The 17294-nt window shown below is 36.9% G+C and overlaps 1 protein-coding gene across 4 annotated transcripts in view; it reads right to left on the reverse strand.

The window, feature by feature from the left end:
- The window catches only part of OPHN1 (oligophrenin 1), a 599884-nt gene that overhangs the window by 22472 nt on the left and 560118 nt on the right, over positions 1–17294 (reverse strand). For all 4 annotated transcript variants that reach the window (XM_059910821.1, XM_059910818.1, XM_059910820.1 and 1 more), the window contains one exon: positions 12014–12337. In XM_059910821.1, coding sequence (XP_059766804.1) covers positions 12014–12337 — 324 coding nt within the window. The remainder of the gene's footprint in view (positions 1–12013; positions 12338–17294) is intronic.

A 17294-nucleotide genomic window follows, 5' to 3' on the forward strand; every position in this document is an offset into this window, starting at 1 on the left:
GACAGTCAAATGAGTACTCACATTAACTGAAACCATTAGATCAGAGCAGCTGCCGCCAGCAGCCTGAGGCAGGACTGTGGAGGAAGGGGAAGAGTGGAATGTCGTTGGGATTTAGCTTTGCAGCAGAAGATGGTGAAAGCGGAACTGATAGGGAGGGCTAAGTTACTGTGTGGGCTGAGCTGATAAGATCTGACTGACCCCAAGGCTTGGCGACAGGCAAGACAAACTTTACTGTGATGAATATAAGTTGAGTTATTCAATTATCCACCAGATTGATGTGAAGGTCAACATACGACTTATAAATTGAAGCAGTTGTCTACATAGAAGTCTGGCCTAACTTGCTACTTCCGAGAAGAGGCAAATCTTATGAAGGGGACGAAAAGGGGAAGGAATTAAGAACATATTCTGCATATTGATTATATAGCAGATACTTTATTTGTTATTCCTTTTAACCTTAGCAATAATTCTGAGGGAGGAACTGTTTCTCCCATTTACAGATAAGGAAACCAAGGTGCAAAGAGGTTAAATAACTTAACTGTAATCATACAGATGCATCAGTGTCAAGCTACAGAATTCATAGTCAGTTACTTAGTAGAAATCTTATCAGAGTTCCATAGAATAGCTTTACTGAATTGTGCTCTGAGACAATGCCATCAACCCATAATGAGGTTGTTACATGCAACAATCCACATCATGAAAGTAGCTCTAGACAATATGTAAATGAAGGAGCATGTTTCTGTTTATGGACATGGAAAATTGAATTTCATATAATTTTCGTGTCATGTCATATTTTTCTTTTGATTTTTTTTCAACAAATTAAGGCTTAGGTTTGCTAAGTCCTTATAAAAGCCTAAAGAGGGTAGGGACCCTGTATGTCTTATTCACTCTTATGTCTTCAACACCTAGAAAGGGGCCAGGTACACAGCAATTATTCTTACTATTTTTAAGTTCTTATATTTTTCTATATTGTGAAATGCCTTAAATCTTTTTTGGAACAGGACATGATATAAAACATAAGGCACATTTTTAAAAGGCTATCTAGCTAGAAAATAAAAGAGTCAGGATTTGGATCTAAGCCTTTGTGATATCAAAGTCTCTTTTTTCATAGAATTATATTCCCCCTAGTCCCCTCTAGATTAGTCACAACCTCCCAACATGAGTCTCCACATCCAGTAGCCAATTAAATTTGCAGAAGTCAGCCACATTTTGAATTTGTAATTTGTAACTTAAAAAGCCCATAGTTTTGCTGAAGTTGTGCCCTCTGGTCCCTATTTCTACTATACTGGAAAGTAAGAATGAGAAAACAATAGTTCACAGGTTCAAAGCTTCTTATAGGAAGGTAAAGTGATAGTTCTGCCTTACTGGAAAGAACACAGACTTTGATGCCTGCCAGACTTACTAAGACTTAGATCCCAGATCTGTCAGTTACTCACTATGAACCTTTGGCAATTAACACCTTTGGGAGCCTCAGTTTTCTAGTAGAAATAAAATAATAATAATAATAATATATTCTTCACAGTAAGTTTGTGAGGATCAGAAATATTATGCTAGTACCTAGTACAGTGCCAGGAACATAGCAGATACTTAATAAATGGTAAATATAATGCACCTAACATAGAAGCACCAAAATATATAAGGCAATTATTAACAGACTTAAAGGAAGAAACTGATAGCAACACAATAATAGTAGGGGATTTTAACACCCAATTTACATCAATGGATAGATCATCCATACAGAAAGTCAACAAGGAAATAGCAGTCTTAAATGAAACATTAGACCAGATGGATTTGATAGATTTGTACAGAGCATTCCATCCAAAAGTAGCAAAATACATATTCTCCTCAAGTGCACATGGAACATTCTCAAGGATAGACCATATGTTGGGACACAAAACAAGTCTCAGTAAATTTAAGAAGATTGAAATCATATCAGGCAACCTTTCCAATCACAGTGGAATGAAACTAGTAATCAACTACAAGAATTTACAAGAATTACAAATACGTGGAGAATGAACAACATACTACTGAAAAACTATTGGGACAACAAAGAAATCAAAGGAGAAATCGAAAATTACCTGAAGAAAAATGAAAATGAAAATACGACATACTTAAATTTATGGAATGCAACAAAAGTGGTACTAAGAGGGAAGTTTATAGGAACACAGGCCTACCTCAAGAAACAAGAAACAAATCTCAAAGAAACAATCTAACCTTACACCTAAATGAACTAGAAAAAAAAGGAAAAAAATGAAGCTCAAAGTCAGTACAAGAAAGGAAATAATAAAGATCAGAGTGGAAATAAATGAAATAGAGACCAAAAAGACAATAGAAAAGATCAATGAAGCTAAGAGCTGGTTCTTTGAAAAGATAAACAAAATTAACAAAACTTTAGCTAGACACTAAGAAAAAAGAGAAAAGTCTCTGATAAGTAAAATCAGAAATGAAAGAACAGACATAATAACAGATACCACAGAAATACAAATAATTATAAAAAAATGTTATGAACAGCTATATGCCAACAAATCGGCCAACCTAGAAGAAATGGACAAATTCTTGAATCCCAACCTTCCAAGACTAAGTCGTGAAGAAAGAAAATCTGAATAGACTGATCACTAACAAGGAAGTTAAAACAGTAAACAAAAACCTCTACCAAACAAAAGTCCAGGACGATACGGCTTTGTAAGTGAATTCTACCAAACATTCAAAGAAGATTTAATACCTATCCTTCTCAAACTTTTCTAAAAACTTAAAGAGGAGGAAAAACTTCCTAACTGATTTCACAAGGCCAACATTACCCTGATACCAAAACCAGACAAGGACCACACACACACACACACACACACACACACACACACACACACAGTTACAGACCAATATCTCTGATGAACATGGATGCAAAAATCCTCAACAAAATATTAGCAAATACAGTACAATACATTAAAAGGATCATACATCGTGATCAAGTGAGATTTACTCCAGGGATGCAAGGATGGTTCAATATGTACAAATCAATCAATGTATACACCACACATTAACAAAATGAAAACTAAAAAATGTATCATCTCAATAGATATAGAAAAAGCATTTGACAAGATTCAATACCCACATATGATAAAAATTCTCAATAAAATGGGTATAGAAGGAAGTACCTCAACATAATAAAGGCCATATATTACAAACTCACAGGCAACATTATACTCAATGGTGAAAAACTGAAAGTTATCCCTCTAAGATCAGGAACAGGACAAGGGTGCCCACTCTCACCACTCTTATTAAACATAGAATTGGAAGTCCTAGCCAGAGCAATTAGGCAATAAAAAGAAATAAAATGAATCTAAATTGGAAAGGAAGAAGTAAAACTGTCACTATTTGCAGATAATATTATTTTATATATAGAAAACCCTAAAGGCTCCATCAAAGAACTATTAGAAATAATAAACAAATACAGTAAAGTTAAAGGGTACAAAATCAACACACAAAAATATGATGTGTTTCTATATGCTAACAATGAACTATCAGAAAGAAAAATTAAGAAAATAATACCATTTACAATTGCAGCAAAAATAACAAAATACCTAGGAATAAATTTAACTAAGAAGGTGAAAAACCCGTACACTGAAAAGTATAAGGCATTGTTAAAAGAAATTGAAGAAGACACAAATAAATGGAAAGTTATTCCATGCTCATGGGTTGGAAGAATTGCCATTGTTAAAATGCTCATATTACCAAAAGCAATCTAAAGTTTTTGTGCAATCCCTATCAAAATCCCAAGGATAGCTTTCACAGAAATAGAACAAAAAACTCTAAACTTTATATGGAACCAAAAAACAAGCTGAAAAGTCAAAGCAATTCTGAGAAAAAAAAGAACAAAGCTGGAGGTATTACATTCCCTGATTTTAAACTATATTACAAAGCTACTGTAATGGAACAGCATGGTATTGGTAGAACAGACACATATATCAAAAAAAGAGAATTGAGGGCCCTGAAATAAACCCATGCACACATGGAAAATTAATTAATGACAAAGGAGCAAAGATCACAGAATGCAGAAAGATATTTTCTTCAATAAATGGTGCTGGGAAAACTGGACAGCCACAAAGAAAAGAAAGAAAGAAACTAGACCACTATCTCACAACATACAAAAAAATCAACTCAAAATAAATACTTGAGGGGCTTCCCTGGTGGCACAGTGGTTGAGAATCTGCCTGCCAATGCAGGGGACACGGGTTCGAGCCCTGGTCTGGGAAGATCCCACATGCCGCGGAGCAACTAGGCCCATGAGCCACAATTACTGAGCCTGCGCGTCTGGAGCCTGTGCTCCGCAACAAGAGAGGCTGCGATAATGAGAGGCCCGCGCACCGCGATGAAGAGTGGCCCCCACTTGCCACAACTAGAGAAAGCCCTCGCACAGAAACGAAGACCCAACACAGCCATAAATAAGTCAATTAAATAAATAAATAAACCCAAAAAAAGTTTAAAAAAAAAGAAAAAAAAGATCCCGCGTGCTGCAACTAAGACCCAGCGCAGCCAAATAAATAGATAAATAAATATTTTTTTAAAAATAAATAAATAAATACTTGAGTGTAAAGCCTGAAATAATAACACTCCTAGAAGAAAACATAGGGAGTACATTCTTTGACATTGATCTTAGTAATATCTTTTTGAATATTCTCCTTGGGCAAGAGAAACAAAAGCAAAAATAAGCAAATAGGACTACATCAAACTAAAAAGCTTCTGCACAGCAAAGGAAAACTTCCACAAAAAATGAAAAGACAGGGCCTCCCTGGTGGTGCAGTGGTTGAGAATCTGCCTGGCAATGCAGGGGACACGGGTTCGAGCCGTGGTCTGGGAAGATCGCACATGCCGCGCAGCAACTGGGTCCGTGAGCCACCATTACTGAGCCTGCGCGTCTGGAGCCTGTGCTCTGCAACAAGAGAGGCCGCGATAGTGAGAGGACCGCGCACCTCGGTGAAGAGTGGCCCCCGCTTGCCACAACTAGAGAAAGCCCTCGCACAGAAATGAAGACCCAACACAGCCAAAAATAAATAAATAAATAAAATTTAAAAATAATCTGTTTGTACTTTTAAAAAAATGAAAAGACAACCTACTGAATGGGAGAAGATATTTTCAAATCATATAACTGATAAGGGGTTAATGTCCAAAATATTTAGAGAACTCATAAAACTCAACAACAAAAAAACCCAAACAACCTAATTTAAAAATGGAAAGAGTAGCTGTGTGGACATTTTTCCAAAGAAGATATACTGATGGCCAACAGGAACATTAAAAAGTGTTCAACATCATTAATTATTAGGGAAATGCAAATCAAATCCCCAGTGAGATAGCACATCATGCCCATTAGAAGGGCTAGTTTTTAAAAGACAAGAAATAACAGATGTTAGAGAGGGTGTGGAGAAAAGGGAACCCTCATGCACTGTTGGTGGGAATGTAACTTGGTACAGCACCTTGGAAAACAGTATGGAGATTCCTCAAAAAATTAAGAATAGAACTACCATATGATCCATGTATTCTACTGCTGGGCATTTATATAAATAACATGAAAACACTAATTCAAAAAAATATATGCACCCCTATGTTCATCACAGCATTATTTATAATAGTTAAGATATGGAAAAAACCTAAGTGCTCAGCAATGGATGAATAAAGATGTGATATATGCAAAGGAATACTATTCTGCCATAAAAAGATGAAATACTGCCATTCTCAACAACATGGATGAACCTTGAGTGTATTACGCTAAGTGAAAGAAGTCAGATGGAGAAAAACAAATACCAAGTGACTTAACTCATGTGGAAAAAAACAAACAGACAAAAAAAACCAAAACAGGAAACGTAGGTAAGAGAAGAGCCATGATTATTATGAATGGTTTTTATGTTCTTGCCCACCATTCCAATATTAGTGGTAATAAACTGGAACAGATTTCTACTTAAATATCTACAACTTCAGAAAGATCTCAAGGTACAAAGTAGTTGAGGTGGAGATGGGTTCAAGATGGCAGAGTAGAAGTACGTCCGCTAACTCCCTCTTACAAGAGCACTGGAATCACAACTAACTGGTGAACAATCATTAACAGGAAATACTGGAACTCATCAAAAAAGATACCTGACATACAAAGACAAAGGAGAAGCTGCAATGAGATGGTAGGAGGGGCGCAATCATAATAAAATCAAATCCCATAACTGCTGGGTGGGTGACTCACAAACTGGAGAACAATTATACCACAGAAGTCCATCCACTGGAGTGAAGGTTCTGAGCCCCACGTAAAGCTTTCCAACCTGAGGGTCCGGCAACGGGAGGAGGAATTCCCAGAGAATCAGACTTTGAAGGCTAGTGGGATTTGACTGCAGGACTTCAATAGGACTGCAGGAAACAGAGACTCCACTCTTGGAGGGCACACACAAAGTAGTGTGCACATCAGGACCCAGGGGGAACGAGCAGTGACCCCATAGGAGACTGAACCAGACCTACCTGCTAGTGTTGGAGGGTCTCCTGCAGAGGTGGGGGGCAGCTGTGGCTCACCATGGGGACAAGGACACTGGCAGCAGAAATTCTGGGAAGTACTCCTTGGTGTGACCCCACCCAGTGTCTGCCATTAGCCTCAGCAAAGAGCTGGGTATGCTCCAGTGTTGGGTCACCTCAGGCCAAACAGCCAACAGGAGGGAACCCAGCCCCACCCATCAGCAGACAAGCAGATTAAAGTTTTACTGAGCTCTGTCCACCAGAGCAACACCCAGCTCTACCCACCACCAGTCCCTCCCATCAGGAAGTTTTCACAAGCCTCTTAGATACCATCATCCACCAGAGGGCAGACAACAGAAGCAAGAAGAACTACAATCCTGCAGCCTGTGAAACAAAAACCACATTCACAGAAAGACAGACAAAATGAAAAGGCAGAGAATGATGTACCAGATGAAGGAACAAGATAAAACTCCAGAAAAACAACTAAATGAAGTGGAGATAGGCAACCATGCAGAAAAAGAATTCAGAATAATGACAGTGAAGATGATCCAGGACGTCGGAAAAAGAATGGAGGCAAAGATCTAGAAGATGCAAGAAAGGTTTAACAAAGACCTAGAAGAAATAAAGATCAAACACCTAGAAGAATTAAAGAACACAAAAGAGAGACGAACAAAACAATAACTGAAATGAAAAATACACTAGAAGAAATCAATAGCAGAATAAGGGAGGCAGAAGAACTGATAAGTGACCTGGAAGACAGAATGGTGGGATTCACTGCCGCAGAACAGAGTAAAGAAAAAAAAAAATGAAAAGAAATGAAGACAACCTAAGAGACCTCTGGGACAACCTTAAACACACCAACATTTGCATTACAGGGGTCCCAGAAGGAGAAGAGGGAGTGAAAGGAACCAAGAAAATATTTGAAGAGATTATAGTTGAAAATTTCCCTAACATGGGAAAAGAAATAGCTACCCAAGTCCAGGAAGCGCAGAGAGTCCCATACAGGATAAACCCAAAGAGAAACACCCCAAGACACACAGTAATAAAATTGACAAAAATTAAAGAAAAAGAAAAATTATTAAAGGCAACAAGGGAAAAATGACAAATAACATACAAGGGAACTCCCATAAGGTTAACAGCTGATTTCTCAAAAGAAACTCTACAAGCCAGAAGTGAGTGGCATAATATACTTAAAGTGATGAAAGGGAAGAACCTACAACCAGGATTAAGCTACACAGCAAGGATCTCATTCAGACTTGATGGAGAAATCAAAAGCTTTACAGACAAGCAAAAGCTAAGAGAATTTAGCACCACCAAACCAGCTCTACAACAAATGCTAAAGGAACTTCTCTAAGTGGGAAACACAAGATAAGAAAAGAACCTACAAAAACAAACCCAAAACAATTAAGAAAATGGTAATAGGAACATACATATCGATAATTACCTTAAATATGAATGGATTAAATGCTCCAACCAAAAGACAAAGGCTTGCTGAATGGATACAGAAACAAGACCCATATATATGCTGTCTACAAGAGACCCACTTCAGACCTAGGGACACATACAGACTGAAAGTGAGGGGATGGAAAAAGATATTCCATGCAAATGGAAATCAAAAGAAAGCTGGAGTACCAATACTCATATCAGAAAAAATAGACTTTAAAATAAAGAATGTTACAAGAGACATGGAAGGACACTACATAATGATCAGGGGATCAGTCCAAGAAGAAGAGATAACAATTATACATATATACGCACCCAATATAGGAGCACATCAATACATAAGGCAAATGCTAACAGCTATAAAAGAGGAAACCAACAGTAACACAATACTAGTGGGGGAATTTAACACCTCACTTACACCAATGGACAGATCAACCAGACAGAAAATTAGAAAGGAAACACAAGCTTTAAATGACAAAATAGACCAGATAGATATAACTGATATTCATAGGACATTCCATCTGAAAACAGCAGATTACACTTTCTTCTTAAGTGAACACGGAACACTGTCCAGGATAGATCATATCTTTGGTCACAAATCAAGCCTTGGTAAATTTAAGAAAATTGAAATCATATCAAGCATCTTTTCCGACCACAAGGCTATGAGATTAGAAATAAATTACAGGGGAAAAAGACGTAAAAAAAAAAAAAACCACGCATGGAAGCTAAACAGTACATTACTAAATATCCAAGAGATCACTGAAGAAATCAAAGAGGAAATCAAAAAATACCTAGAGACAAATGACAACAAAAACACGATGATCCAAAACCTATGGATGCAGCAAAGGCAGTTCAAAGAAGGAAGTTTACAGCAATACAATCCTACCTCAAGAAACAAGAAAAATCTCAAATAAACAATCTAACCTTACACCTAAAGTAACTGGAGAAAGAAGAACAAACAAAACCCAAAGATAGTAGAAGGAAAGAAATCATAAAGGTCAGAGCAAAAATAAATGAAATAGAAACAAGGATAACAATAGCAAAGATCAATAAAACTAAAAGCTGGTTCTTTGAGAAGATAAACAAAATTGATTAACCTTTAGCCAGACTCATCAAGAAAAAGAGGGAGAGGACTCAAATCAATAAAATTAGAAATGAAAAAGGAGAAGTTAGAAAGGACACCATAGAAATACAAAACATCATAAGAGAGACTACTACAAGCAACTGTATGCCAATAAAATGGACAACCTGGAAGAAATGGACAAATTCTTAGAAAGGTATAACCTTCCAAGACTGAACCAAGAATAAATAGAAACTATGAACAGATAAATCGCAAGTAATGAAATTGAAACTGTGATTAAAAATTTTCCAACAAACAAAAGTTAAGGATGCGATGGCTTCACAGGTGAATTCTATCAAACATTCAGAGAAGAGCTAATACCCATCCTTCCCAAACTCTTCCAAAAATTTGCAGAGGAAGGAACACGCCCGAACTCATTCTACGAGGCCACCATCACCCTGATACAAAACCAAAGATACTACAAAAAAAGAAAATTACAGACCAATATCACTGATGAAGATAGATGCAAAAATCCTCCACAAAATACTAGCAAACAGAATCCAGTAACACATTAAAAGGATCATACACTATGATCAAGTGGGATTTATCCCAGGGATGCAAGGATTCTTCAATATATGCAAATAAATCAATGTGATACACCATATTAACAAATTGAAGAATAAAAACGATATGATCATTTCAATAGATACTGAAAGAACTTTTGACAAAATTCAACACCTATTTATGATAAAATACTCGCCAGAGAGTGGGCATAGAGGGAACCTACCTCAGCATAATAAAGCCATGTACAACAAACCCACAGCAAACATCATTCTCAATGGTGAAAACCTGAAAGCATTTCCGCTAAGGTCAGGAACAAGACAAGGATGTCCACTCTCGCCACTATTATTCAACATAGTTCTGGAAGTCGTAGCCATGGCAATCAGAGAAGAAAAAGAAATAAAAGGAATACAAATTGGAAAAGAAGAAGTAAAACTGTCACTGTTTGCAGATGACATGGTATTATACATAGATAATCCTAAAGATGCCACCAGAAAACTACTAGAGCTAATCAGTAAATCTGGTAAAGTTGCAGGATACAAAATTAATGCACAGAAATCTCTTGCATTCCTATACACTAATAATGAAACATCAGAAAGAGAAATTAAGGAAACACTCCCATTCACCATTGCAACAAAAAGAATAAAATACTTAGGAATAAACTTGCCTAAGGAGGTAAAACACCTGTACTCAGAAAACTGTAAGACATTGATGAAAGGAATCAAAGATGACACAAACAGATGGAGAGCTATACCATGTTCTTGGGTTGGAAGAATCAATATTATGAAAATGACTATACTACCCAAAGCAATCTACAGATTCAATGCAATCCCTATCAAATTACCAATGGCATTTTTTACAGAACTAGAACAAAAATTTTAAAATTGGTATGGAGACACAAAAAACCCCAAATAACCAAAGCAATCTTTAGGGGAAAAAAATGGAGCTGGAGGAATGAGACTGACTTCAGACTATACTACAAAGCTACGGTAATCAAGACAATATGGTACTGGCACAAAAGCAGAAATATAGATAAATGGAACAGGATAGAAAGCCCAGAGATAAACCCATGCACTTATGGTTAACTAATGTATGACAAAAGAGGCAAGGATATACAATGGAGAAAAGGTAGTCTCTTCAATAAGGTGGTACTGGGAAAACTGGACAGCTACATGTAAAAGAATGAATTAGAAAACTCCCTAACACCATACAGAAAAATAAAATGGATTAAATACCTAAATGTAAAACTGGACCCTATAAAACTTAGAGGAAAACATAGGAAGAACTATGTAAAGAACTCTTTGACATACATCACAGCAATTTCTTTTTTGACCCACCTCCTAGAGTAATGGACATAAAAGCAAAAATAAAGAAATGGGACCTAATGAAACTTAAAAGCTTTTGCACAGCCAAGGAAACCATAAACAAGCCGAAAAGACAATCCTCAGAATGGGAGAAAATATTTGCAAATGAATCAATGAACAAAGGATTAATCTCCAAAACATACAAACAGCTCCTGCAGCTCAGTATTAAAAAAACAAACAACCCAATCAAAAAACAGGCAGAAGGCCTAAATAGACATTTCTCTAAAGAAGACATACAGATGACCAAGAGGCACATGAAAAGCTGCTCAACATCACTAATTATTAGAGAAATGCAAATCAAAACTACAATGAGGTATCACCTCTCACTGGTTAGAATGGGCATCATCAGAAAATCTACAAACAACAAATGCTGGAGAGGCTGTGGAGAAAAGGGAACCCTCTTGCACTGTTGGTGGGAAAGTAAATTGGTACAGCAAGTATGGAGAACAGTATGGAGGTTCATTAAAAAACTAAAAATAGAACTACCCTATGACCCAGCAATCCCACTACTGGGCATATACCCAGAGAAAACCATAAATCAGAAAGACACATGCACCCCAATGTTCATTGCATCACTGTTTACAATACCCAGGTCATGGAAGCAACCTAAATGCCCACTGACAGACGAATAGATACAGAAGATGTGGTCCATATATACAATGGAATATTAGTCAGTCATAAATAGGAACGAAATTGGGTCATTTGTAGAGACGTGGATGGACCTAGAGAGTGCCATACAGAGCGAAGTAAGTCAGAAAGAGAAAAACAAATATCGTATATTAATGCATATATGTGGAATCTAGAAAAATGGTACAGATGATCTGGTTTGCAAGGCAGAAATAGAGACACAGATGTAGAGAACAAACTTATGGACACCAAGGGGGGAAAGGGAGTGGCGGGGTGGTGGTGGGATAAAAAAAAAAAATGAAACCTAAGTAAGAGATTACAAAGTCCATTCAATGGAGAATATTTTTAATTGGTAAGATCCTATGCATAATTCTATGTTATTATAATGAAATTATTAAAGTGAACAATTTCTAGGGAAATATTAAAAACAAAATAGTTGAGGTAATTTCTCTTCCCCGTGGGATTCCCAAGCACTTACCCTCCTTGTGGTGAGCCAGGGGCCGAGGAGCTGGTCTCTTTACATGGAAAGAGGAGGCCTTAGTGGGCCCAGGGCCTGGCACAGGTCCATTGGTGGCCTTTGGTATGGCCTTGGTCCCTCCATCCTGCAGCCTAGATACCAACTTCCCCACATCCACCTCGAGGCAGGACTCCAACTTGCCATCTGAAACAGACCTGCTTGGGGATTTCCTCCCATGATCTGCTTCCCCACTTCTCTGCATAGGCATTTTTGGGTGTTGTGGCATCTTGGAGGGTTCTATACTGCTGATGATAGTACCATTTGGTGTTCTGTGTTGGATTTCATCTAGGAAAAGATGGTGCAAAGAGGAAAGATTAATGATAACCTTTGTATACATAATATTGCAAAGTTATACACATATTCAAAGGAGCTACTGTCATGGAGCAAATCAATGATATCCCACAAAATCAGTCTCTACCCATTGCAGTTCACGTGGAGTCACAAGTCTCATAAAACAGGGAATTCAATTTAAGATCTGAGTATTATTTTCATGACCACAATTCAGCAAAACCACAATATGCCAAGATACTTTATTTAAAGGGATATGTAAAAAAGGGACTTAAGAGCCCCCAATCAATTGTACATTATATTACTTTTAAATAAGGCACCATTTAATCATTAACTATTTCTATTTCTCTCAAAAGTAATTTATAAAGATCTCTCAAATTTCAAGGTAATACACTTAACAGAATTTAACTTCTTTCTCCATCCTCATAAAGACATCCTCAACTCACCACTTTATGGCTTTCCCTTAGCTCTTGTGGTCTACAATTTCCTGTGACAATAGTATATGCTTTTCAGTTGTCCTGTTTCTTAATTAAAGCTTTGAGTCTCTAATGAGAGCCAAGGATATTCTCCCTAGAAAAATTAACCTACACAAATACATGTAAAATTTTGAAAACTAATTTTAAGAGGTTCATGGAACCCCCTGAAGCTGTTAATGAACCCCCGATTGAGAACTCCTGCTCTAAGGAAATTATCACCTTCCTTGGTAATAGAAAACCTAGATCAGAGTGTAGTGGTTAAGAACAGAGGTTCTGGTCAGCTAAATGAGACCTGAGAGATATGTCAACCAGTTGTAATATATGGGTCTTATTTGGATCCTGATTTTTTTCAAAAAAAATGTAAAAATAGGAGAATTTGAATACTGACTAGATAGTGATCTTAAGGAATTACTATTTTGTTTAGTGTTCTTTTCTTTTACGTATGATGATGGAATTGAGATTTTGGTTAAAATAGTGTTCTTATCTTTTACAGGTACATACTGAAACATTTATGGATGAAATGACATGATGTCTGAGTTGGGGCAATGGGTAGGGGTATAGATGAAACAAGATTGGGCATGTGGCAAGGATTCTTCAAAAAACGCAAATCAATCAATGTGATATACCATATTAACAAACGAAAGGAGAAAAAACATATGATCATCTCAATAGATGCAGAAAAAGCATGAAGAAGATGTTCTGGAATTAGATGTTTGCACAAGCTTGTGAATATACTAAAAACCACTGACCTACACTTGAAAGGGGTGAATTTTATGTCATATGAATTATATCTCAGTTTAAAAAAAAGTTAGAAAATTGTCTAGAGTGGGTGATCCCATTGGTGATCTTCTGGCACAAAGAACTCATCACACAGAGGGGGCAAATTAAGACCCAGAATAGGGAAGTGACTAGCCCAAGTTATTCAGTAAGCTAGTGGCCAAGATGAAATTATATCTCAGGTCTACTAACACCCAGTTCATTCATTTATTACACACATTTATTGAGGATTTATGATATGCTAGATACCATGCTGGCACTAGGGATACAGAGTGAAAAATTTCTGCTGGCATAGAGATTATATTTTCTGGTGTGTATTTGGGGAGATTGTAAATAGACAAATAAATGAGTTTATCCAATTAAAATGAGAGTATGGAACAACAGAGTAGGCATTCAGTGTTCCCTTCTACTTTCTCCTAAATGCCAGATCACCTCCTAAGGAGATGATCCCTTAAACTGGGTGATCTCTTTCCCTTCATTATTCCCTATACACCCAGCCATTTATTCTACAAGTATTTACTGAACACATGGAATATATAGGAATTGTTCTAGAGGCTGGTGATAAAAGTGGCTCTGACATTCTAATGGGAAAGACAGATAATAAACATGTGAACAAATAGTAGCAAGTGATAGGAATAAAATAAAGCAGTGTAAAAGGATAGAGAGTAATGGAGAAGGAGAAAGATCTATTTAAATAGAGTACTCAGAGAAGGTCTCTATGAAGAGATGTCATTTAGCTGAGATCTGAATGAAGGAGTAAAGTTTGCAAAGTTCTGGAGGAAGAATGTTTAGGACCAAGAGAACAGCAAATATAAAGGCCCTTGGGTAAGTTTGACATGTATAAGGAATGGCAAAACCAATGAGATTAGAGCAGAGAGAACAAAGGGTACAGAGAGACAGTGAAGTTCAAAAATGAGATCAGAAAGGTAAGTGAGGATCATACAATGCAGAATAAAATGTAAATTTTCTTCTAAAAATGAAGAGAAGTCACTGGAAATTTGGACCAGAGGGAATGATATGATCTGATTTACATTTTTAAAAGAATATACATCTTACTGGCTGCTGTGGAGAACAAATTATAGTCAGGCAAGAAGAAAAGCAAGGATAATAGTTTGGAAGCTCCTGTAGCCACCCAAGTAAGAGATGATGGTGGCTCTACCAGGAAGGTAGCAGTAGGAATTAGTAGGTTCAACATACAATGTGCATGGAGAGCTAAGAGGAATTGCTGATGGATTAGGTGTAAGGTAAAAGGAAAAGAGAGTAATCAAGGATCATCCCAAAGTTCTTGACCTTAGCAACTGGGTGACTGGTACTGCCAATTACTTAGATGAGGGAGACCAGAGTAAGAGCAGATTGAGGAGGAATAGGGAATCAAGAGTATTTGTACATTTTGAATTGGAAATGTCCATGAGTCATCTAAGGAGAGCTGTTGAACAGGGAGTTTGAGATGGGAAGAGGGGAGATAGCACTCCTAGATATATAAATTTGCAAATTATCCTCATATTGAAAAGATATTTAAAACCATTAGACTGAATGAGATCACGCAGGAAAAAAATATAGACAGAGAAGTGGACTGAGAAAAACAAAACAGAACAAAACTCTGGGACCTTCCAACATGTAGAAATTGAGAAGAGAAGGAAAACCAAGAGGAGACTGAAATGGAATGTCTAGTGAGGTAGAAGGAGAGTTTGGTGTCCTGAAAGCCAAGTGAATAAGTGTTTCAAGAAGGAAGAGTCAGTAAAATGAAATGCTTCTCACAGGCTGAGAATGATAAGAATAGTGGAGTGGCACATGGATATTGTTGGTAATCTTGACAAAAAAGGTCTCAACAGAGTAGTGAGGAGAGAGGCCCATTTAGAATGGGTGCAGGATCCATACTAAGCAATTATTCAACTAAATGGCATTTATTTGTTTATCTATCTGTATCTATGTATCTATCTATCTATGTTTCTATCTATCTATCTATCTATCTCCATTTAGCCTATAAACTCCTTGAGGCCAGGAACTGTGTCTTAATTCCACCTAGCATGGTACTTAATCCATGTGAGCTGATTTTCTCCCCAGCTTTATCGGGATATAATTGACAAATAAAAATTGTATATATTTAAGGTATACAATGTGATGTTTTCATATATGAATACATTGTAAAATGAGTACCACAAACAATCTAATTAACATATCCATCACCTCACACAGTTTCCAATTTTGTGTGTGGTAAGAATATTTAAGATCTACTCTTTTCACAAACTTCAAGTATACAATAGAGTATTATTAACTACAGTCACAATGCTGTATCATATCTCCAGAACATATTCATCCTGAATAACTGAACCTTTGCACCCTTTGATCAAACACCTCCCCATTTCGCTCTCCCCTAATTCCCTGGCAGCCACCATCCTACTTTATGCTTCTATGAGTTTGACTTTTTTAGATTCCACATATAAGTGAAATCATGCAGCATTTATCTCTCTGCCCTTATCTCATCTCACTTAGCATAAGGTCCTTCAGGTTCATCCATGTTGTCACAAATTACAAGCTTTCCTTCTTTTGTACCTAAGGCTGAATAATATTCCATTTTGTGTGTGTGTGTGTGTGTGCATGCATGTGTGTGTTTCTGGGTGTGTGTCTATATATCTCTCACATTTTCTTTATCCATTCATCTGTTGATGAACACTTTGGTACTTCCATATCTTAGCTACTGTAAATAATGCTGCAATGAACATGAGATTGCAGATATCTTTTTGAGATATTAACTTCATTTCCTTTGGATATATTCCCAGAAGTGGAATTACTGGATCATATGGTAGTTTATATTTTTTCATTGACACAGTTGGTAACTTTTATTCTGTGGGCAACCAAAAAGAAGTAACAAGATCACAAAATATGAAGGACTGTTAATAAGTGGTATGAGTGAAACAAACTAGGGGCAGAGGCAAACAACCAAGGAAAGCCACTTTGGGTGTGGTTAAGGAGGGCCTTTTGGAGGAGGTGGCATTTATCTGAGACCTGAAGCATGAGAATGACCCAGCCATGTGAAGGTGCCAAGGGAGAGTGTCCAGCAAAGGGGATAGCAAGTGCAAAGACCTGGATTATGAGGGCATGCTTGAGGTCCTGAAAGAACCTGATATACCTGGAGGATGGGGATGATGCATGTATCAGTAGTTCATTCCTATGTGTTGTTGAGTAGTACTCCATTGTACGCATATACCACAATTTGTTCATTCATCAGTTGATGAACATTTAGGTTGCTCACAGTTTTTGGCTGATATGAAAAAAGCTGCTATAAATATTCAAATGTAAGTCTTTGTGAAGCTGTGTTTTCATTTCTCTTGGGTACATACTTAAGAGTGGAGTTGCTGGGTTATGTGGTAGCAATTACTTGATTGCTTTTTGTTTTTGTTCCTGTGTATGGGTCATGCTTTCTTGTTTCTTTAGATATCTCATAATTCTTTATTGAAAACTGGACAGTTTAAGTAATATAGCAACTCTGAAATTCAGATTCTCTCTTCTCCCCAAGGTTTGTTGTTGTTGCTGTTTATTTTAGTTATTATTGTTAGTTTGTTTACTGACTTTTTTCACCCATTTATGTTAAATCTGTATTCTTTGTTGAGTGTGGCCACTAAAGACACTGCTTAGTTAGCTTTGTGGTCAGCTAATGATTAGACAGAGATTGCCTTAAAACACTAAGAACCAATATGACT

The sequence above is a fragment of the Balaenoptera ricei genome, chromosome X (genome assembly GCF_028023285.1).
Source record: "Balaenoptera ricei isolate mBalRic1 chromosome X, mBalRic1.hap2, whole genome shotgun sequence".
NCBI lineage: Eukaryota > Metazoa > Chordata > Mammalia > Artiodactyla > Balaenopteridae > Balaenoptera > Balaenoptera ricei.